At 48.3% G+C, this 24051-nt stretch overlaps 1 protein-coding gene across 1 annotated transcript in view; it reads left to right on the top strand.

Moving 5' to 3' along the window:
• Positions 1-24051, top strand: part of DGKG (diacylglycerol kinase gamma) — a 164015-nt gene that overhangs the window by 54788 nt on the left and 85176 nt on the right. Inside the window, exons 11-18 of the mRNA XM_059920727.1 lie at positions 809-925; positions 1929-2021; positions 3582-3641; positions 6137-6216; positions 7398-7472; positions 10048-10133; positions 14745-14834; positions 16916-17076. Of these exons, the coding sequence (XP_059776710.1) occupies positions 809-925; positions 1929-2021; positions 3582-3641; positions 6137-6216; positions 7398-7472; positions 10048-10133; positions 14745-14834; positions 16916-17076 (762 nt within the window). The remainder of the gene's footprint in view (positions 1-808; positions 926-1928; positions 2022-3581; positions 3642-6136; positions 6217-7397; positions 7473-10047; positions 10134-14744; positions 14835-16915; positions 17077-24051) is intronic.

The raw sequence follows: 24051 nt of genomic DNA, 5'->3' as shown, positions 1-24051 counted from the left end.
CTTGGCTGCATATGATAATCACTCACGGTGCTTTAAAACATACTAATGACGGGTCTCATCCCCAGAGACTCTAATTTATTTTGTCTGGAGTGAGGGCTGGGCATTAGGACTTCTAGATGCTGCCCAGGTGGTCCTGAGGGGCTGCTAAGGCTGAGAGGCACCGGCCCATAGGAGACAGAGGGGGAAGGGATTTCCCATCAGGGGCACCCTCCAAGGGTCAGGACTGAGCCAGGAAGGCCCTTCCAAATGTGCTGTCTCATTGGATCCTCCCAGAAAACCCAGAGGTGGGGCATTTTATGCCAATTTCTGCAGATGAAGGAACTGAGACTCAGAGAGGTCCAGGAACTGGCCAAAGGTCACCCCGCTGCAAAGTGGAAGATCAATGACTCCAACCAGTTTTGTCTGTAGCCCAAGCCCTCCTGCGTTTCCCTGCACCCCGCTGCCTTCCAGAAAAGGGCACACACAAACACATCCCTTTGCAAAGAGTTCCGGCGACAGACAGATGAACTGCCAGACAAGACGCTCAGAGGCTTGACTGCCAGAGGGTATGAACTGTTCAAAGAGCAGGCAAAGTGGCTTTCCGTCTATCTCGATTAGCATGATAGAGGTTAGGTAGGGAGTGACCACACCGGTGCAATTCAGCGAAGCAGCCCGGCACCCAGAAGTGCATCCACTAAACAGGAACCAACCCTCTCTGGCCTCCCCGCTCCCTGCGCTCCTCCCAGACCCTTCTCCTCAGGCCCAGGGCCCAGGGCCCTGGGATGTGGTTCTGCAGCCTTCCCTGGTATCCTTCCCTTCCCTCCTGCAGGTGATGCAGCTCGCGTGGGTGGAAGGGAACTCCTCTGTCAAGTGTGACCGGTGCCACAAAAGTATCAAGTGCTACCAGAGTGTCACCGCGCGGCACTGCCTGTGGTGCCAGATGACGGTGGGTTGGCGCCCAGGGCAGCCCTGCTGCTTTTCAGTGTGGTTTTTTTGCTCAAAGCTTCAGCCAGGCAGCAGTGGACATCCTGCCAGAGGGCATGAGCAGAGCTATGTGGGCAAGGCTAGAGAGGGAGCCTAGAGCCCCTGTTCAGTGCCCTAAGTCTAACTGCCTCCAGTCAATCACCAAGATGCCCAGAGAGAGGGCACCCCCCAGGGCTGCTTAAGAAGAAGCTGACCAGTCTACTCTCTTTGTGGCCAGGCAGCTGTGAACAGCAGGCTGGACCATTAACTTCCTTCGCCTGGGTGTCATCTGGGCCGGGGGCACTGACAGAGTGGGAGAGGAATTAGATACTCAGTCACCTGCATCAGAGGAAGGCATACTCCTGACAGCAGCCCCACTGCCTGGACAAGAGGCCTGTGCCCACTGCCATCATCCATGACAAATGTCCACTTCCTCCTTGGACACCTGGAGCTGCCCGACCTGCCTTCCAAAGCAGACTCAGTGTCTTGTCCCCTTGACTGGGTATCAGCCTCCAAAAGGATGTGTCAGACTGCAGAACTCTTAAAATGCAGAGGTCGAGTCATGGGGTTTACCTCCAGCCTCTCATGAGTTTGTTCAACAAGATCTCCTTCCTTCCCGTGTCTCAGATCCTAGGGAGCAGATATCCCATGGGGGCTCTGGAATCCACATGGGGGTGCCATACGGACAGGCCACAGGCCTGCTCGGGACCATTTTGCTCCAGCTGCCATGGGCAGCACTTGGTCTCCTTTCTCTGCCCACGGCAGACTTGGCACCCATAACCAAGCACACACACCCGTATACACTACACACCACACACACACACACACTCTCTCTCTCTCTCTCTCTGCTATACTGTGAAAGCCAGCAGTGCATCAGGATTTAGGGGAGCACTAGACAACCTGCCTCCCTAGTAAATTTCTAAACCCTCATACTTGACATTTCCTTGATCACTTTCACTCACTCTCATCTTCATTTTTTCCTCCAGTTTCACCGCAAGTGTGAATTGTCAACTTTGTGTGATGGTGGGGAGCTCAGAGACCATATTTTGCTGCCCACGTCAATATGCCCCATCACCCAGGTAAGTGCTGCCACCCCGATGGGGCTCCGGCCCCCTGCAACCCCAGCTCATGTTTCAGATGCAGGCAGCGTTCAGACATTCACATCCCTCAGAGGCCTCCCTCAGCAACTCTTAGGATTTGTGTTTTCAGCCCAAGTTTAAAAGAGGTCAGTGCTGCACAGTCACATTGTGAGGGGAAACTTCCCTGACTGAAATGATTCCAACCGCTGGCCACCCAGAATGCTCTGAAATGGCCCAGCAAGGAAAGCGCGTTCATGCTAAGCACCTTGCAGGCAGATCACGTACATGGAACCTCAGTCACCACCTGTGCACAGCTGGGCTTCCCAGGCCTCCCTTGTCCCTGTCACCCTCTCTCCTGTGTCCAAACATGGACCTTCCTCTGCCGTGAAGATTTCCACCTGGGTGTCACAGCCCTTCTTGGAAATGAAAGATGCAAAATTAAACTCTATTTATCCCCATCTGAAACTTTTTCTGTCTCCTGTGTTGAAGACCCCTCTTTCAAGCCAAGCACCAAACACCTTAACTGTTCTCTTTCCATGTTAAAGATGCTGCTGAGTTCCACTGATTCCTCACATCTCACCCTTGACTTGACCATCTTCTTTCTTATTAAAAACTAAAGAAAAAAACCCACCACTTTAAAAACTATTTGGCAGTATCTACTAAGTTGGAAATACACAAGCTCTATGACTCAACAGTTGCCCTCCTGTGAGAAATATGAGCATTTATTCCACGAGAAGACATGTACAGGAATGTTCCTATCAACTTTATTCATAACAGTCAGGCACTGGAAACAAGCTAAATGACCACTGACAAGAGAATAGGCAAATAAGTTGAGGCAGATTAGTATAATGGAATAATGCATTGCAATGGAAAACAGCCATGCTTAGACGCAAAAATATGGATAATCCCAAAAATATAATGCTGAACAAAAGAACCTGGACTCAGAAAAGATATGGTCTATGATTCCATTGGTATGATATTCAAAAGCCAGGCAAAACCAATAAGGTATCAGGAGTCACAACAGAATTATGCCAGAAGAGGCAGTAGTTACAAGGGCATATATGTATGCAGAAATTCATAGAACTGTAGATTTAAATTTGAGCATTTTACTATATGTGACATTAAACCTCAATGAAATGAATAATAAACATTGAAAAAACAAACAAACAAAATAGGACATATGACTTAGTATTACATCATTTAGGTAGTGCTTAACAGAGAAACCAGATCTGAGACCTTGCTTCTCAAAGCTCAAGCTTCTAAATCAACAAAGTAGATTTCTGCCCATTTCAGTGTTTCCTCTGAAACACTGTGTCCCTTCCAGTGTCTCGAAGTTAAAGTCAGGGCAAGTGACGACAACTGCCTGGAGAGTCCTTGAGAAACCCAAAGGGAACATTTCTTTTTTTACATCGAAAGTCCCACTTTGAAAAACTTCTCTCTACACTATACTGGTTTTCTATTCTCTTTCTTTATATTAACCATTTGTTTTTCTTCTGATTTCCTTTTTTGTAGTAGGCATTTTTTTTTTCAAAAGATGCTTGTCTTTCCTCTCTTTTATAGGACAGGCAAGATGGGAAGTCTGATGGTAGCATGTCAGCCAAGGATGAACTTGTAACGCAGGTACCTCGGCAAGCCCCAAATCTACTCACTCGTTCTAAGCTGGTCCAAGGCTGTGGAGGGGAGAACAGGATTTGGCTTCTAGAGAAACACATCTCAACATCTGCTTTCTTATCTGATTGATTATATCGCACAGGACACTGTATTTCCAGCCTCTGGGGTTACCTTTAACAACCACACTGTAGGCAAGTGGTGCGAAGGGAGGTTGGTTGATCCCGTGGCTGGCTGAACTGGCTTTATCACCTTTTTAGGAACACATTGCATAAAACTTCAATATGCATACTCTCTGAATAATAACAAGAATGTGGCTTAAAGATAGACAATTAGGTTTTCCAGGACTGCCAAGCTGTCTCCAGAATGTGATCTGCCAGAGCAGAGTTAACTAGATCCAAAAGTTCTTCTTCATCCTTAAACGTATATTTCAGAACTCATTTTTTTAGCTGGATTCACCAATGAACTTCTCTTTGTGCCTTTCACAAAGTTCCAGGGAATGCAGGAAAGGCAGCCTGGTGAGGTAGAACAAGTACCAGAAAAGGAAATAGAACACTGGGGCCTTCTCCTCTGCCTCTGAACCTTAAGTTTCCTTGTTTGAAAGGGGACATAGCAATCCCTGCACTGCCCACCTCCCATAGATGCTCCAAGATTCAATGAGAACATGTGGATGAGTGTAAAACATAAGCAATGATGCTTAATGTGGGAAAGCTCTAGACACCTTGAAAGGGAGAAAGTCAGATGGAGCGCACACACACACACACACACACACACACACGCACAGTGCAGGTATGTCAGTTGTTTACAGCTGACATCTATCTGGTTATCCTGCATCTGTTCTGATTGGGCAGTGCCCATGCTCTACAGGTTGTTAAACATTTTGAATGTCACCCCGAGAGATAAAGAATTACTCCTTAGGCTCCAAGATGCTTCTGGGTTTCACACAAATAATCACCCTTGGCAGATGAGAAAATTCCTAAAATTTATAAAGGGTGCTGCTGTCCGTTTCAAACAATATGGCCCTGTGTTTGGTGAATTTTTAGCTTGCAATCTGGAAAAGTAGGTATTAGATAGTGAATATGGAGCAAAGCTGCATCTCTGTATCGGTGTGTCCTTCTGCTGAAGACACAGGTATTTACTGAGTACCCGCTCTTGTATCTGGGGCAATGGGGCCCTTGGTAGAAAGGTTATACACACACCCGCCCTGCTCCTGAGGCATTAAAATCCATTTGATGTTTTGTGATATTTACCTGAGAAAATAAAAAATAAAGACATATACAAATAAGTGATAACAGAAGAAACGCAGAAGATATTATTGGGTTGGCCAAAAAGTTGGTTCTGGTTTTTCATAAGATCTTCCGGAAAAACCCGAACGAACCTTTTGGCCATATCAATATATGCTTCAAGTGCAATAGTTTTCGTTGCAGTGATCAAGGAAAACTTCATAGAGGAAGTAGCTCTTGAATTGGGCCCAGAGAATGAGGAGTTCTTTTTTAAGAGGTTGCTAAGAAGGAAGTGGGCATTTCAGGGCATTAAGGAGGAGAAGAAACCAGTGTGAGCAGCCCCAAGGGGTGGGAATTAACTCCCTAGAAGGTAATAGCCAGGCTTGGCTGGAACTGCAGTGAAGGTTAGAGTAATTAAGAGAGAACAGTAGATTGGGGCTGCACTTAAATGCCTTGCATGCCAGCTTAGGAGATCTGGATTTTATCCTCTGGGTAACGAGACGTCTGTAAAGGTTTCTGAACAGGAGTGGTATGACTAGTGATGTCCTGGGAAGGAACTGCATGGGGGCAGCATACAGGGTTTCACCTGAGGGGGGCAAGGCCCGAGCAGTGTGGGCACCGTGGCAGCCGCCGGAGATAAAGAGACATTCCAGGGAAAGAATTGGCAGAACAGGGTCTTCCCTGGATGATGGGATGAATAATAAGAGTAGCCAGGAGAGAGGGCCAGTTTTGTGGGGAAAGAAGATAGGTCCGGTTTGGAGCGTGTTCTGGTGAGACATCTGGCTGAAAGTACCCACTGGACAGTGAGAAATGTGGAACCAGGGCTCAGGAGGAAAATGGGGGCTGGAAATGTGGATATGGAAGGTACTGGGGTGGAAGTGTAGTTAACTCCATGGCTGTTATTTTATTTAGGTGTAGGACCAGATGGCCCTAACTTTTAAGATCGTAATCAGTTGTATCCCCCACAAAATCTAATCTTGTGCTGTGGGCACAATGCCACACCATTGTGAATAATTTGAAGTTGTGATGCCATTGCCCCATCTCTGATCCCGACTTCAAATGCCTGTCACCATTAACACTACTTAAAGGCCATTAGGCTGGAGACACTTAGCTGTTTAATCCCTCAGAAAACTCAGCCAGTGGACCAGCACCTGCTGCCTCCTGACCTCCTCTCCTCCATGCCTGGACCCGCTTCTCTCCCGGGAGCTGTCTCAGCATCCACTCTCATCGCATTCCTCCTATTGGCTGAAACAGAGCTAATTTCTTTTTCTTTTGCCTTTTAAGTATAAGATCATCCCCACCCCGGGTACCCACCCCCTGCTGGTTTTGGTGAACCCCAAGAGTGGAGGGAGACAAGGAGAAAGGTATGTTCTCTTCTTTCTCGAGATGGAGAGGCTAGGCCAACCGTAACCGAGTGGGCTGTGGAGAAGGCAGACCTGTGGTCCAATCCCAACCCTACCACAGACCGCTTGATGACCTGGTCCAAGGGACTTAATGTCCTTGTGCCTTGGTTTCCTCCTCTGTAAAATGGAGGTAATAATCGTTTCTCCTCCCACAGGGGTTTCGTGAGCGTTAAACTAGACACAGTGCTAGCCTAGGACCTGTCACGTGGGCCATTATAATGTTTCCCGGAATCAGACCAAGTTCTGAGACGTCCGTTAACTTCCCAGCCTTGCAAGTCTTTTCTTGATTTAAGAGATGTGGCAGAGGCGCCTGGTTGAGACCTCCTGGCCTATCCCACCCTTGAGAAAACAGGGGACCCGTCTCATCAGTGAAGGGAACGCCCAGTCTGTGGGAAGCCCCAAGAAAAGGGGAGGGGAGGGGTGGCAAGGGGCAGAGCAGCTCTGCCTCCCAGTGTTCAGCTCTGGGGCAGTGAACAGATGGCAGAGTGATCTGGAATCCAGGTTTTAAAAAATAATAAGCAGGGTTTAAGCAAGAATTATGAGAGCCCCCACCCCAGTCCTAGGGGCAGAGCACCCCTCCTGAGCTGACCTGATTAGCCTCAAGCTGGAGCCTTGAAACCGAGCCTAGATGTGGTCACTGCCCCCAGCCCTCCTCTGCCCCAACCCCACGTCCTACGTGTCCTCCTGATCCCAGGATTTGGGGGACCTTTTCATAGAGGGTCCCTTGGTGCCTTTGTCTAGCCCACAAAGAGCAGAATCATACTACCTAGAACATACAGAACATTTGGGAGAAGGTCTCCATGAAGGAGAAGGCTTTAGGAGAATGGAAATTCTGTTCTCCGGGTTGCTCTGTCCTGTCCTCTGTGCAAGGGGAGCTACTCCTGGGGTTGGAGACTAGAGTCCTGGATGGTGGGGAAGACCTTGAAATGGGGTGAGGGCATGGGTGAGGCCAGCCAGGCCTGGGGCTTCAGGGTCTGCAGGACCTGCATGCACTCTTCTCCCCTCTTGGGTATAAATGGCCCCACGTTCCCACCATCAATGGGCTGCAGAGGTACTTGCCCTCCTGTGACTTCTCACAATGACATTCCCCTTCTCTGTCTCGGTCTCTCTCTCTCTCTCTTTCTTTTTTTTTTTTTCCATAGAATTCTTCGGAAATTCCACTATCTGCTCAACCCCAAACAAGTTTTCAACCTGGACAATGGGGGGCCTACTCCAGGGTATGGAGATACGATCTTTACTTCTTATTTCTCCCCCGCCCCCTTAGATCTCTAAAAAGATAGCTTTTGGGGTCACTTTTTTTTTGTCTCTTTCATCGGTGGACTTGTCCATCCTGCCATTTCACTTCTTTTCTCTTCTTTCCTCATATCTACTCTTATTTCCTCCTGGAGATACTCAGGACCACCCATTATGGCTAACTCTGGGAAGTAGCCTCCTGTGCTTTATCCCAGAAAAAGTTGTTGATTTTGTAAGAGGGAGAAATTGCACATGTCATTTGTTGGCTTGACACGAAGGGTGGGCTGGTAGATTACTTTAACTTATTTGCAAGGCCATATTAGCTGGTATCTTCATACTGAATCATCAGGGAGAAGGAAAGAGTTTTCTTACCACTGTCTGTCCGTGTTTCAGAAATCTGTACAGCTGACTCAGAGTTCCACTGCATGTTCTGTTGTGGGGGCCTGTAAGGATCAAGACAATTGGTTGTTCAATGAAATCACTTTTTTCCTGGATCATCCAAGTTAGAGGTTGTTAAGCTCCCCCTGGCCCTTCTCCTCCTGTCATTTGCCTATTGGCTATTTCCCTGCTCATCAGCAAAGTGTCAAGGAGACGGGGAACAATGAGAGGAGATAAGGCAGCCCCTCTGCAGCTCAACCCAAGGTCTACGGGAGGAGCTGGTCCTTGTGCTGGTAGCGGACATGATGAGCCCTGTAATCAGAGGCCCCTCCAGCATTAGGACTGGAAGGTACCCAAAGACTGGTACCTTCTTACCAGCCAGAGACAGTGCACTAGAGACATCTGCCAGCCGGCCCAAAGCTATCTCAGTGCCAGGTCCTCAGACCTGCACCTGCTAGGCTGGGCTTTCCAACACACAGCTGCTTTGCCCAACATCTGAACCTGCATTTCTACTCTGGGCTCAGCAAGACCTTAATAGGGGCTGGAGTAAGGACTCTAAAAAGGAACTCTGTCCCTGTCTTTGGTTTGACACAAAGCTATTATTAATGGCAGGGTTGGTGCAAGACCCAGTAAAGGGGAAAGAAACATGAATGTAGATTCAGCACCTCTGCCGTGACTTACCTGTAAAACTAACTTCAAAATAGAGCCCACCCGTACGGCTGCGCGTGCCATCACGGTCACCATGATTGCCAATTACTGCTCCATTGTGACTTGTGACTGAGCAGCAGCCCACAAATACCTTTACCAGCCGGCTCTCTTTTAGGGCATTTTAATCCTTGAATACAGACAGTACTCTCACTTAACTGCATCTGTTCTCAATTGGTTTTGCCCAGGATGACAAGCCTGGTGGCTACTTCTAGAGCCACTGTGCCCTGAGTATCTCTCTCTGCTGTACATGTCAGCCTGTAATCAGACAGGCTGTCTAGCTGAAGGGAGCCTCCATTCAGAACCCACTTCATACAGGAGAGCAGAGTTCTTTAAGAGAAAGAGAGGGGACGGGATGTTAATTTGCCCATGCATGCACTGGTGACTCAGAAGGGGTCTTCTCAGATCACCATGCAGGGCAAAGAGGAAATACTGAGCTTCAGCTTCTCAAGCCCCACCTCAAGGCCTCCACAGGTCATGTCTGTGCTAAAGCGGAGGTTCTTAACCTTTTTTGCACCAGGAACCTATTTGGCAGTCTGATGAAGTCTACGGACCACTTCTTAATATTAAGATAATATTTTTTAATGTATAAAATGAAATATATAGGAGTAACAGGGAAACTCATTATATTGAAAAGAACAGTTATCAAAAGGTTAAAGAACAAATTTGTGATAGGAGAATATATGTGATTTACTAAGACATTATATAGCAAGTTCCAGAGACAGGTCTAATAGCTATTGTAAATTAAAAGCAGCGATGAGCAGAAGTGATGTAAAATATCTGCCACAACTGTAGGAAAACATCGAAATACCTGTGATTTCAGCTGCTTAACAAAGTCACAGGTATTGTTAATACCTCTGTGATTTGTGGCCTACATACATAATTGAAGGAAATGCTAAATTTCACTTAGAGCTTAGGGAAGATAAGAGTGTAACATTTTCTTCCAGTTCATAGCCCTCTGGATTCTACTCCCAGACCCCTTAGATATGCACCTCAGGCTAAGAGCCCTGCTCTAAAGGGTTAAGGCCCCTGAGGGGAGATGGTGCTCACTCCACTTAGGTCTGGGTGGGATGAAGATCCAGCCAGCTCAGTGCATCTGACTTAAAGGGGAGGTCGTGAGGACAGAGCAGGTGAGAGAGCTGGAGAGGAGTCAGAATGCTGGGGGTTAGTTGTATCAGTGCCAAAATAAGCAAACTATGGATTCCTCTGCCTAAATCACAGAGAATTTCTAGAAAACCATTTTCTGTGTTGAATGTTGAGTCAGCATCTCCTTATACAAAGATGGCTCCATGGGATTCATACTCAATGGCATTGCTTAGTAAGTTCTGGTTTCATAACATTAAGTGACCCTTTCAACCCCAAAAGGAATCAAGGTCATAACATACTCCCAGGGAAGGGAGCGGGCGGGGGACTCTGACTCAAGGAGTGTCAAAGGTCAGCCTGTAAACAAAACCATTTTGGCCTTTCTACTTCCAGACTTAACTTTTTCCGTGATACTCCAGACTTCCGTGTTTTGGCCTGCGGAGGAGATGGGACAGTTGGCTGGATTTTGGATTGCATTGGTAAGAATGGGCTGGAAGGGCCTTTGCAGTTGACTTATCATAAATATATTTAAAGTCAGAGGAAGGCAATAAACAAGAAAGAGAAATGGAGCCATGTTTTGTTCATCCTTGTTTCTACTCTTGGACCAGTGCTTGACTAAATATCTACTTTGGGTGGAAAAAAGAATAAAAGAAGATAATGGAAGGATTCCCACTGGTACAGATGTAACAGCTTAGTTTCAGGCCTTGCTTCTTAAGTAGCTGTCACGGCCGGGGTTTAGGCAGTCGTAGGACAGGCCAGATGGGGGGTTGCGGGGAGAAGGAGCAGGACTGGGACTCGAGGCAGGTCCAGGGTGCTGGATAAAGGCCAAAGAGCTAAGCATTGATGCATAGCCCGGGGCAAGACACTTTGAGATGAACACCTGGAGCTTTAGCCCAGAAAGCACATCTAGAAAGCACAGATGAATGCAAGCAAAGAAGCGCCACGGTGGGCTGTGTCCAATATGCCGAGATCCAAAAGGCTATAGGGAGGGTAGGGAGGGCCCAGGCTGGGTATCAGGAGGCCTGGGTCTAGTCCAGCTCTGCCTGGGTCTGTGGGTCCTTGGACACAGCACCACCAGTAGATGATGGAGAATGACTCTGAAATTCTGGGACAAGGGGTATGTTCAAGATCTAACCCTGGAGCACCCAGATAAACACTGGGACATGGGACATAAGCATAGGAAAGCAGCCAGGGGTATTGCTGGGGAAGGTGGTCATCGAGGTCCGAGATGACCCAGAGCAACAAGCCCTGCGCTGCTTTGGTCTTTTCGTCCTTCATTCCCCAAATCCTACCTGTGCACCTCCAGGTGCCCAGCTCCCCTCAAGGCACTGGTGATGCAGCAGTGAACAAAGGACAAATATCCCACCCGCACGGAGTTTCCTTTCTAGAGGGAAGAGACAGGCAATAAACAAAGAAATCAGTGAAACATACAGTGTGTCAGAAGGTGATAAAAACATAGCAGAAAAGGGGCAAAGGGAGCTCGGCGGAGGGAGTGGGGTTGCAATCTAAGACCAGGTGGTTCCGAAGGCCTTGAGGAGCAGATGACATTCGCATGGAGACCTGGAGGAGGGTGAGCCTTGCGGATGCCTGAGGGTAGAAGGAACAGCAAATACAAAGGCCCTGAGGTAGGAGCAGGCCAGGCTGCCAAAGGCAGTGGGAAGGCTGCAGAACGTGCCTGGGGTGTAGTGCGTGAGGGTAGAGTGGCAGGGGATAAAGCAGAGATAATGCACGGCCAAGTCACTAGGACATGTAGGACATTATATGGAATGTGGCTTTCATACTGGGAAGGTCCCAAGATGCTGGATGGTCTTAAGCAAAGCAGGGACACCACAGATTACAGAAACAGAAAAGGGCGGAAGCTGGGAGACCAGTTAGGAGGCTCCTGCAGTAATCCAAGGAGGGGGGACTGTGCCATGGACCACAGTAGTGACAGAGGAGGTGGTGAGGAGGAGTCAGATGTCTTTTGAAGGCGGAGCCAGCAAGATTTGCTGACAGACTTCGTGTGGGAGATGAGGGAAAGGAAGGCGTCAAGGATGGGCCAGGATAGACCCCGAACAGGGTGGAGAAGCCTGGGCCCCCAGGGGTCGTACGTAAGCAGACCACCTGGAGGAGGGGGACCGGCACCCCGCACACCTGCCACATCTACTCCCCCACAGGCACTTTGGTTTCCATGGACACAGCCCTGCCAAGCAGCCACCCACGCTCTCCTGTCACCTCGGGCTCTGGAGTTGTTTGTGGGAGGAGGGAGGCGTCCTCTGGGAGCCGGGGAAGGAGAAGCTGATCAGCAGGGGGTGGATGGCTGCAGTACCTGGAGCTGCTCGCACGGGTCCCTCTCCATCGGGAAGGAGAAAGTAGGCTTTGCTGATAAGTTTTACAAAATTCAGCTGCAGAGGACACAGGTGCTATACGCTGCCCAGAACAGAAAGGTCATGTGAGGTGATCTGCTTTTTCACAGATTAGTGGCCCAAAGATCAAAAAACAAGGGTAAAAGGAATAACTGCACAGTTTTCATTCATTCATTCAAGAGAGGTTGAAGCCCTTGTTCTGTGCTCTCCGCCGCCCCATTTCGGTCCCCTCTCTGATGTGCTGTCCTGCTACAGCCAGAGTGGTCATTCCTGAATGTCAGTGGGGTTGTGATGTGTGCAAAGCGCATCAGTGGCTTCCCAGGATTCTTAGATAAAGATAAAAACTCTTCAGATGCTCCACAGGGCCCTAAGTGGTCTAGCAGCTGCCCACCCAGCCTCATTTCCTACCGCCATCCTCTCCCTCTAGACCCAGACACCCGGCCCCTCTCTCAGACCCTTGAAGGCACCAGTGTCCCTTCTACCACAGGGCCTGTCTGTTCTGCTCCCCTGGCATTTGCTTGGTCAGCTTCTACTTCAGATTTCAGCCAAAGTGTGGCTTCCTCAGGGAAGCCTTCCCTGATAACTCATTACAGGACCACACTCCTTTCCTTCCCAGTATGAATCTGAAATTATGCATCATTTCTATGAAGACCTTGTTAATAGCTGTCTCTCCCTCTCAACTGTAGGTACCATGAGAGCCGGAGCCGGCCGGTACCAGCCAAAAAAGCCGGACAGCTTTTTTGCTGTCTCTTAGAGCCAGAACACCTAACACGGCACCTAGGCCTTCAGTAAATATGTGTGGAGATACTATGGTGAATGAGATATACCTCCCCCAGGGAGGTTACAGGACATTTGGGGAACATCCCCCAGGGAGGTTACAGGACATTTGGGGAACAAACAAGTAGTCAGTTACAAGACAGTGTGATGAGATCACCCCTGGTACTAAAGAAACACTCTGGAGAGGCACCAGGTCCAGACTAGGGCAACCAGGGAGGGCTCTGTGCTGAGCAATAGAGAGCTTGTGATTTAAGGCCCTGAAAGCACTTCAGCAAGGTTGACATGTCGAGTGGGAGGCAGGACATGAGAAGGATGAGGCTAGAGAGAAAGGCAGAGCCAGGAAGGGCTTCGCTGCGTGCTAAGGGGTGGTGGGAGCCATGGCAGAAGGGAAAGCAGTGGACCAGTGTGATCAGGTCATGGTGCAAGGATCTCCTGCCTGGGTGGAAGTGTGGAGGGCACACCAGGGGGTGGAACTGGAGGCCGAGAAGGCAGAGAGGAGTCTGCTGCAGCAATAGCAGTGGGAAGGAATCGTACCGTCCCAGAACTCAGCCATCACCACGGGATGGAGAGGAGAGATTGCCTGGAGAGCTATTAAGGGGACAGCATATAGAAATTGATGTGTAAATGGATGTGGGACAGCATATAGAAATTGGTGTGTGAAGGAAAAATCTAAAATGACATCCAGGTTTCTAGCCTCAACACTGTGAGGATGGTTGATCTGCTGGGATGGGAACCACAGAAGAAGGGGCAGACCTAAGCAAACAAGGGCCTTCCAGGCAAAGGGAAGAGCACATGCAAAGGCAGGGAGGCATAAACGTGGACTGTGTGTTCTGGGAAAATGAGAGAGTCCACTGATTTACTCCATCTCAACCCTCTTGGTGGTAACCTCAGCCCTGAGTCTTGCCTAAGCTCAGCCACTTCCGGCATGAGTCTGACTACCTGGGGCATCTGTGAACACCTGTTCTGCTGGGGCAGCCCTAGCATGAGCCTCACGCAGGATGCTGATTCTTGCATCACTCCCCGCTCAACCCCCAGCCATGCTTCCCAATCACATCCCTCACATCCTCCCCCGGCACCTGATGCACTGAGGTTTATGTAAGTGGTGTCCTCCAGAGCCCAGTGGGTGTCTGGCTTCCTTCAACTTTCCCAGCTCAGCCAACATGCTGCTGTAGACCTACAGCCAGATTAAAACATACATGTTCTGATGTGCTTTCTCTAACAGTTCAGTCTGATGCTCCTTTACAACCATCATGGGAGATAGGATTAGGAATCGGTGTGTTTGCAGGTCTGGGAGGTGGTGGAAGTGGCAAACTGGTACCCGGGTGCCAAATAACACCTGGGGGTTTTGCTTATTAGACACAATGTTATTTTTAAGCTTCTGAGCCTGAATGACTTGAGGCGAGGCATCTTCAGTTTTCCAAGTGCCCCAGCATTTTCTGATATCTCAGACCCACCTGTTTTACTATTTATGCACCTGCCTGGCCTCTGAAGAAAGGAGGAGCATGGACATGGAGCCACAGAGATCTGGGTTTGGATCCTGGCTGTGGAATGACTTTCCCTCTGTGAACCTCCATTTCTTCATCCATGAGAATGATAATACCTTGCAGGGTCTGTCTGAGGGATAAATGGGGTAAATGCTACTTATCATTAAAGATTAAAACTGTGCAAACTAATGTTTTTGAGCTATATGCTTTCACCCCAAAGGAAAGAATTAGGATGAAATGAGGATAAACCGGTGCAAGTTACAGGGAGACAGATTTAACTCAATTTGAAAGATTCCTTTGCAGTGGTTAACACACTGCAGATGGAAAAGATGGCTTTAGGAAGTAGTGAGTTCCCCATCAGGAGAAGAATTCAAACAAAGAATGCTATGGAGGGCTTCAAGCATTAGATCAGGGATAACTAGACAACTTGAGCCTTCTATAATCACATGGCATATGGTTCTCTCTTCCTCTTCATGGGTTGCAGATAAGGCCAACTTCGCAAAGCATCCACCCGTGGCTGTCCTGCCTCTTGGAACGGGAAATGACCTGGCCCGCTGTCTCCGCTGGGGAGGGGGTGAGTGTGCGTGGGAGAGGCCTTACCCTGGAGACAAGTGCTCCAGCCTACAGGGAGGCTCTGCAGAGCCTGGCTGAACTTCCCTCTTAGGGATCACATCCCACGGAGTAATACTCAACTCTGGAATCATCTCTACTCCATACGTTTTCCTTAACCTCCATTCCATGCCGAGGCCTGTGTCTACCCCTCACTAGATTTACTATCAGCCTGAAACTCAGCTTCGAGTCTTCCTCCCCCAGTAGAACAAGTCAACTTCAGGGTAGAATCTCCTCTGTCTCCCCTCCAGGGTTCATCCCAGTAGGGGCTCACTTAGGGATTTTTCTGCATGAAATTCCCCCTCTCCAAATTATTGATCTTCTGAATTAGGATTCAGAATGCAGACCGAAAAGCCACTTCGCCAGCTACTAGGGGCATCCAGATCATCTTAGGGCCCCATGGCCAGGGGCCCTCAGTTTGAAATTCACTTAAGGGGGGAACTCAGAATGGTAGCCAGCTTACAGGGCAATGGGCAGGAGCTAAGGAGAACTTTGCAAACTGCAACAGCCCCTGTGGGGCTGGGCGTGCTCCAGAGAGTGGAGAGGTTCAGGTCAGCACGTGGAGCAGACAGATCAGTCTGGCAGGCAGAGTTGGGGTGAGACTGCAGATGGCGGATCGGTTCCGAGAGTGATCCAGGACCAGGCCGGCAGCGGTCAGTGTGCGTGCTTGGAGGGCAGGGGCAGAGCAAGCAGGAGCCAGCCCTAGAAGGAAGTTGGCAGGCATGGGAAGAGCTCCCAGGGTCCTCAGCCACACACTGGGCTAGGGAAGGACCCTCTGTTCAAGAGGGGACAGGCAGACTTGTAGCCCCACGCTCTGGGCGTCTAGGCAGCATAGCGAGGCACAAATTTCACACACCCTTGTGCTCCCAGATGGCACCAAGGCCCTCAGCTACCTTGTTGGTATCATTGCTGTCTTGTGAGGCATCCCCTAAGAAGCGGACTAGAGCCCTGACAACTTGAAAATACTCTTCAAGGTTGTCCCAAAGGTAAGCAGGAACATGGAAGTGTTATTTGAAAGAAAAGATTGTCTCTCCCACTAACTTCTCACAGTTCTCTTGCTACATTAATTTTCTATTGCTACTATGTAATAGTAACAAATGATTATAAACATAGAGGCTTAAAACATCCATTTATCAGCTCACAGCCCTGTAGGTCAGAAGTCCTGGAACAGCGTGACTGGGTCTTCTGCTCAGGGCCTGACAGGGTAGAATCAGGGCACTGAACAGGCTGTGCTCCTCTCTGAAGACTCTGGGGGAAGAATTTGTTTCTAAGCTCATTCAGGTTGTTGGCCAAATTCACTTCTTTGTGGTTGTAGAACTGAGGTCCCTGTCTCCTTGCTGGTTGTCAGCTGGGACCACTCTTAGATCCTAGAGGCCTTCCGTGTTCCTTGCCCGATGGATCCCTCCATCTTCAAAGCTGGCAGAAGAGACTCCCCCTTACCTCCAATCCCTCTCAAGCTTCAAATCTGTTTCTTAAGGGAAAGCCCAGTCTTTCTAAGGACACACCTGATTAGGTCAGATCCACTCAGGATAACTTCACTTTCTTGAAGTCAGCTGTGCCATGTAATATACCAAATCATGACCGTGACTATCCCATCTTATCCACAGGTCCTGGGGGTTTGCTCAGTATATATACCCGTGGGGCAAGAAATGTGGGGACCGTCTTAAAATTCTGCCTACGGTGCTGTCCATCTCCATCATGACACAGTCCTGGAACAGATGCTTAGTTCTCCCATGGGCAGCTTCCCGACCATCCAGCCCACCACTTCCCCAGGGCTCCCTTCAGCTACACAGGCCTGCCCATCTCTGGCCAGCACCCAGCCCTACCTCTGTTACTCTGGCTTCCAGATCACCCCAGCTTCTTTCTAATTACTCCATATTGTCCTCTCCTTCTCTGTGGCCCAGGGAACCTGAGTGGCTCTGGCCCACAGACGCACTGGGGAGTCTCCTGGCCCCAGATGCCCAAGGGGTTCCTTGCCTTGACCGCTGCATCAGCAACAACTTAGCCTTTCTGCTCTGGGGGTAAATGCAGTGCTGTGCTCCACAGGTTATGAAGGCGGCAGCCTGACAAAAATCCTGAAGGACATTGAGCAGAGCCCCTTGGTGATGCTGGACCGCTGGCATCTGGAAGTCATCCCCAGAGAGGAGGTGGAGAATGGGGACCAGGTCCCGTACAACATCATGAACAACTACTTCTCCATCGGCGTGGTGAGTTGGCCAGGGATGGCTCTTCTGAATGGGAGACAAGTGCCCGGGTGGGCAGGAAGGGTTCTAGTCTTCCACTGTCCCCTCTGGGTCCCTATTCTTTACCTATCCCAGCTGCCCCCAGCCTCGACTCAGGTCCAGGCATCCTTGCATCTGGCCTGGGCATGGACATCCTTATCGCACCAAGCCCCGCCCATGATTATGGAGGAAGCTCCTGTCCCTATCATTCAAAAGACAGCACATTTTTCAAAAGACCTATTTACCCTTTGGATAATTCGAAGTAGTTAAAGAAAAGCGACACCAAGAAATAACCAAGGGCTGAGGTCAGAAGGAGACTCTCAGGTGAGCTTCCAGAATTGGAAATTCTGATCCTCCAGGGAAGACGTTGTCTCAAGCTGGCTCTACTGGCTTAGCTCTCAGAATTCCATCTCTCCTGTTCTCTCCCCTCATCCCAGCCCCACTCCCCACGATCCAAGTGCTCATAAGCCTCTGGGGCATCTCCTCCTGGCTGACCCCTCAGGCTGAGCTCCGTGTTCCCCCTGGTGCTCCCACAGCCCTCTGTGCTCACCTCTGCCTTAGATTGAAGGCATTGTTCTAATGTGCCTGTCTCAGCCCTCCTGAAACACACACACGTGCACGTACACACGCACGCACCCATACACATACACACACGGACACACGGGAGTAGGACAGCACCATGTTCCTCTTCCTCCCCTAGCTCCCATCACATGTAGCACAGCTCAGTTAGTTTGTTTTGTTGAACTCAGCTTCTGGTCCAAAGTGCATGGGGTGGACACTGCTTCCCAAACTGCTGGGGACAGCACTGGGGAGAAAAGTTATCGATCATTTCCATAAATAGAACTGAGGTTTGGGAGGAAGGTGCAACAAAGATACTAGCATTTATTGAGCACCTACTGTGTGCTCTCCACGGTGCTAGACTTCAGTCTTCACAGCAATCCTGCAGGTATTATTGTCCCCACCATCCGCATGTTACAGATGAAGCCTCAGGACACCGGGCGAGGAAGCGCACACACACTGTGCCTTGCTCCGAAGCCAGGTTCCTTCCTCTCTGCTTCCCTGTCTTGGGAATTATGCTGCCCGGTTTCATATGCACATAAGCCCCTCCAGACCAAGACTGTGTGATCTTCTCAATCATCACCTGTGCCTCTTTTGCAAATGTTGGTTGTTTAAAAAAAGGAAAGAAAAAGAGAAATGATAGGTAGCTTGAGGGAAGAGCAGGGTTAAGGAAAGGGTTTTGTTTTTTAATAAGAAAACTAAAAGGAGAACCGTGAAAGAGAAAAGGAATGAATAACAATACCTTATATTTACGGGATTTAAAATTTACCGTATTCACAGATATTTTGATTTTTATGATTACACTGGAGGGCAGTACTACCTCCGTTCTGTAAGTGAGGAAATAGAGGATTAGACTAAGGGATTTGCCTTCATTTTCTGACTCCCAATGCTGCCCTCTTTTTCAATTACTAAAACAGAAGAGAGAGGCATTGCTGGGCCCGTGATCAGGCTCTGAGAGGATGGGGGCGCTGGACGAGAAACATATTTAGGGGTCTCTGCTGTCCTGATATGGTTTATCTCCCCAGCTCCCCTGCCCTCATGGGGGGAGACGTCTTTCCCTAGCACCCTCCAGCTCCTCCCCCAGTGACCTAGGCAGACCTCTCCCTCCTCTTCTTGACTCAAAAGCCCCTCTACTTTGGGACCACCTGCTCAGGCTCCACTTCACGCAGTCTTCAGCTTCTGCAAATCAGACTTGACTGACAGGTCTGGTGTTCGGGGGTCAGAGGACTTCTGGAGCACGGGCTTCCCATCTTTACAGTGTGACAGAAACTCGTGCCCTTTTCCTAAACCAGAGGATAACTTGCTGACATGTACTGAGTACCTAATGCACACCAGGCGCAGTGTCCCTATTGGTGGGTATAGCCCTTGCCCTTTTATATTTTGTAAGAAGGATCTGTAGCTTAGAAAGATAGAGACCAGTCCAAGCTGGTGAGCGATAGAGCCGGGAATCACTAGAGTCGAGTTCCAGAGCCCACCTAGCTGTGGGCCCTGAGCCATGCAGCCTCTGCACGGCCCTCCATCTCCATGCTGCCGAATGCAGCAGCATTGGGTGGGGAGGCGGGCCTTAAAAGTTAGTGCATGATGGCTCGCCTATACCCGACCCGTACCCTTTGTCAGAAATGCAGATTCCACCCCTGTGACAGATCCTGATTCATATTGATTCAGTTAGTCCAGGCAAGGTCTGGGAATTTGCATTTTTAACAAGCCCCTGAGATAATTGTGATGCAGACAGTCCCAATCAAGTCCTCAGTGAGTGAAGACAACCCCTTAGAACAGAGAAGGATGGTCAGAGGAAGTGGTTCTTCACAGGAGCAGAACCCAGATCTGAAGGAGATGACAGAGAGAAAAGATAGAAAGGAGGGGAAAGCAGCACCTGTAAGCCGTGGGCCAGAAGTGAGAGCTGAGCCGCAAGACTGGGTGATCTGCCTGGGAGCTTCTAGATGGCAGGTTACACCCACAGCTGCCTTCAGAGTCCTCAGCCCCAAGTCTTAACATGCCCAGCTCTGGCTGCCAGAAAAAACAGGACTCCTAAGGCCTCCCTGTCCATGTGTGCCAAGCGCCATAGGCAAAAAATGACATTCACTTAGTATTGCTGACCAAATGGATGACCATGCCGAAAAGGAAGATACAACTTCCCCTCAGCTAGATAACCAAGCCCTAATCCCAAAAGCCAAAACTGAGCATGGTTTTAATTCATTCTTACAAATAAGACGGAAGTGGGTGGGGGGATGGGAGGGAGGAAAAGAAGGAAAGAATACAGACTAATTGTCCCCCAAGGAAATGCACAGAGGGACTTCCCTGGCAGTCCAGTGATTAAGACTCCGCGCTTCCACTTCAGGGGGCTCGGGTTCTATCCCTGCTCGGGGAACTAAGATCCCGCATGCTGTGCGGTTCAGCAAAAAAAAAAGGGAAATGCATAGGAACAGATTCTCTGTTTCATTCAGCGGTCAAGATATTTATTTGCCCTGGGCTCACCTATAATAATCCAATCGGTTCATCTTTCAAATTATGAAGAACTTCACAAAATCTTTCTGTTTTTTTTCATATACCTTTAGCTTGTGCGTGTTTAATATTTTATTGCAAAGCAGTGAAGAACCAGGATTGTTTTTATCTCACTAGTGTACCCTCAGCCTTGTCTCAATAAAATGCTTGCAGGGTTTGTGTGCTCACTCTTTAAAAGCTGGAAAGGGAAATTCTTGAGAAAACAAGTAGCCAACATGTAACCCTAAGAGAATCTGGGGCTGACATTTGCAGAAGCTCTTGCTCCCTATTTGACTTCCCAAACTTTGTAAGAGGAGAAGTAGTATGTAAACCAACTCCCAGTTTTACTTCCTTAAGATGATTAGAGTTGGACTCCTTTGGCAAAGAGAGCTGCAGTCTTTGCCTCTTTTGGAGGACCTGGAGTATCTTACTGACATCAAATGTCTGCTGCCCAGCATTTGTAAAGGTGGTGACAATGACCGATGCCATGGTGTCCCTAGGTGGTAAAGAATTCACCCCGCTGAGTTCACTCACTCCTCTTGGTGCCAATAGAACCCATTTAATAGCTGGAGGGATAAACAGGGCAGACTCCTACCCTAATGAGAGAGTGACGAGGGCCTCACTGTCACCACATTCCCATCACCCACAAGACACGCCAGCTCCCCACCAATGAAGAGCTGAGATTGTTGGCCTTCTCAGCCCTGAGACCTGATAACACCCATTGGCAGGAGATTTTAAACACAGTCATTCAGGACGCTACTTCCTCTGACTTCTCTGGCCTCCTCATCCCTGCTCTTTATTTTTGGATTTGCAGAAATGTCAGGATGGCCAGGTATCAATGACAGGAAGTTTGGGGCTGCAAAGTAATTCCTGTGGTATGTGTAATTCTGAACACCTCAAAGGCTCTGCTTTCACTGAGCCTTAACAGGATAAGTAAACAGCTAATCCCTTGAGTCAATGAAATCTATTTCTGATGCTAGGGGAACCCAGGGGCCAAGGAGAGGCCACAGTCATCACTCTAACCCACACACCATCTTCTATCTTACATTCTGTACTTAGTAGACTTTACCAGCTAAGTTTCCACAATGGTAGACCCATTAAGGAATTTGTCAGAAAGTCATCATTTCCCTGCAGCCTTTTAAATTCCTTCAGCCTCAGGTTCCTGTCTGTCACCTATGAGAGCCAGGAAGGTACTTGAACAGTGGGACCCCCTGAGAGGTGTCTTGGACAAGGGGTCTACACTCTTTTTCATTCCCCAGTCTGCTGTCATTTTTCAGAACAAGCCAAATTCCAAATAATCTGTCTTATTGTCTCCTTTCTGTTTTTTTTTTTTTTATCTCCATAGATTGCCATAGTGACTTAGACCTACATTGTCCAGTATGGTAGCCATTAGCCACATGTGGCTATTGTGCACCTGACATGGGGTTACTCTAAGTTGAGAGATGCTATAAGTATAAAATACACATCAAATTTCAAAAATGTAGTGTGAAAGAATTTTAAATATCTCAATGGTTTTTAGATTAACTACATGTTGTAGTGATAATATTTGTTAATTGAAATGTATTATTAAAATTAATTCTGTCTGTTCCTTTTCACTTTTTTAATGTGGCTACTAAAATTTTTTTAATTTATTTATATTGGACGGGACTGGCCTAGACATCCAAATAGCTCAGAGTCCAAATGACTACTGCTTATATTTGGAAGGGGCACAAGAATCTTTTGTCCAACTCTGCACTTGGGAATTTTAGTTCAGGAAAGAGTAGCCATGTGTCCATACTGCTTTTATCTCCTTTTCACCCCACACCTCATAGAAAGGACCCTGGAGAATGAGGCCATCAGAAATGGGTGTGCAATTCCCACCTCCACCCACACTGTCCGAACAGAAGTCTCATTTTGCTGGAATTATTACAAGAAAGGGTTGGAACCATGGTAGCACTGGTTTCTAAAATTTAAATGAAGTCACTACTGAATGTAAGTACAGCCAGCTAGCTCAGTGCCTGGCACAGAGAAGCCCAGAAGCGGATGGAGGTGAATCTTGCCTCTCTCTTTAATCCCCAGGTAGAGAAACATGGTCAGAGTCTTTACCAGCATTGCCTTTTCAAAACTGAACAGCAAAGGACCTGCTCAGCTCCCTCTAACCACTTTGTGTATTTACCACGGGATTACATTGTCAAATTAGGAACCACATGCTTAACTAGTAATATTGTAAAGGCTGGTCTTTGTGAAAAGAAGCTTTGCAAAACCTAGTTATGAAAAAGAAAAAAAAAACAAGGATAATCGCAACTACACAGAGGGCAGGGGCCTGTGCACATATCCCAGGGAATTAAAAAAACAGGAGCCAGTCATAACAGCGTTGGGGGCAGGGGACAGTGAAGTACAAATCGTGCCAGGCAACATGTGATTGCTTTTTTCTTTTCTTTCTTCTTTCTTTTTCCCTGACAGAAGAAAATTAGTGCTTCAAAAGAACACAAGTAGATGGAATGTTTTCTTGAATTCTAAAGAAGCATTTGACAGATGTCACATGAATCTTATTCAGAGTGTTCACGAAACTTGCTCAGAGGAGGGAACTGGGGGCATGAAGCGCTCCTGCCTGGAGAAGCTGTGCAGGCTGGATAGGCCCAGAGGACAGAGGCCCCGGCAAGGTGTTGCACCTTTCCCACCGTTGTCCACAGGGGTGCCTAAACTTCAACTCTTGATGTGTCTTAAACAAAAAACTAACAAAGAAATCAATAACTAGAGTTAAAATGTTAAATTCCTGATACATTGTTTCAGCAAAGAGTGTTTGCCAACCATAAAATAAGCCCATATCCTTGACTTGCCCTGTCCGCCTTTCAACAGGGGCTGCTAGCTGGGTTTACTTCTCTGCCAAGTGCAAATATTACAAAAGCTCCTCTTTGCCCCCAACTTCCCTCTGGATTTTCTGTCCCCACCCTTAGCCTGTATTTTACTCCCCACACACAGCACATGCTCAAAATAAGCTTCTTCACTGAGCTACACCTCCTGATGTTAAAAAAAATTTTTTTTTCAGAAATTTTCTTTTGTCAAATTTCCATATCAAGAAAAGGAATTAATATGCACTAGCTGAAAATTCACCGTGTGGAATTTGAGTTTTCTTTTAGCTACACAGTCCAGTAAATGAGTTTCTCTATCTTTTTTTTCCCTGCACAAATCTGAATCAGCTCCCTTGTTCTGTCACCACTCCTCCCACCCTCCCCCACCCCACCCCACCCCCACCATTCCTAGCTCAATTAACCTGTTTACTTCGAAAACCCACCACCTGCCCCACCCCCAGATGTGCTGGGGGGAGGCCTGAGCGGTGAAGGCGGGGCGTAGCACATTCTTTTGCTGGAAAAGGAGACCATTAACAAGGGCGGAGGACCAACTTTGAGGAAGAAAGATGAGTTCAGTTTTAGGACTGAAATTCAGGTTTGGTTCTAGAGCGATTCACTGTGGAGACATCAGCAGCTACATGCTAGTAACAACTGTGAGAACTCGAGATGGCCCGTGGCATGGAGTGTAGGCTGCAGAAGGGGCTCAGGGCTGTGAAGTCCTGCTCCGGGCATGGAGAGCCCGGAAGCATGGTGACGTGAGAACTGTCCTAACTGTGAGTTCTGAGGAGCAGGTGGCCAGAGTGCAGCAAAGGAATGTGCTAATAGGAGGACAGCAAAGTGTCCATAGAATGTGATAATGAGACTCTTACTGACCTTGGGGAGAGTTGTTTCCGTGGAGTGATCAAGAGGCAGAAGCCAGAAGTTTAAATATATTTTTAATTATCTGCTAAGCCTGTTATCCAATGCTACCAATTCTATCTACTGATATGGATGATTAAGAGTTAATATATAACAGCATCTACCAACATCAGTTTTCTGGTTTAGAGAGTTATGTAAGATGTTATCACTGGGGGGAGTTGGGTGAAAGGGA

This window comes from Balaenoptera ricei, chromosome 4 (assembly GCF_028023285.1).
Source record: "Balaenoptera ricei isolate mBalRic1 chromosome 4, mBalRic1.hap2, whole genome shotgun sequence".
Lineage (NCBI taxonomy): Eukaryota > Metazoa > Chordata > Mammalia > Artiodactyla > Balaenopteridae > Balaenoptera > Balaenoptera ricei.
Note: the sequence above shows the minus strand (reverse complement) of the source record. Positions and strands in the feature narration are given on the sequence as shown.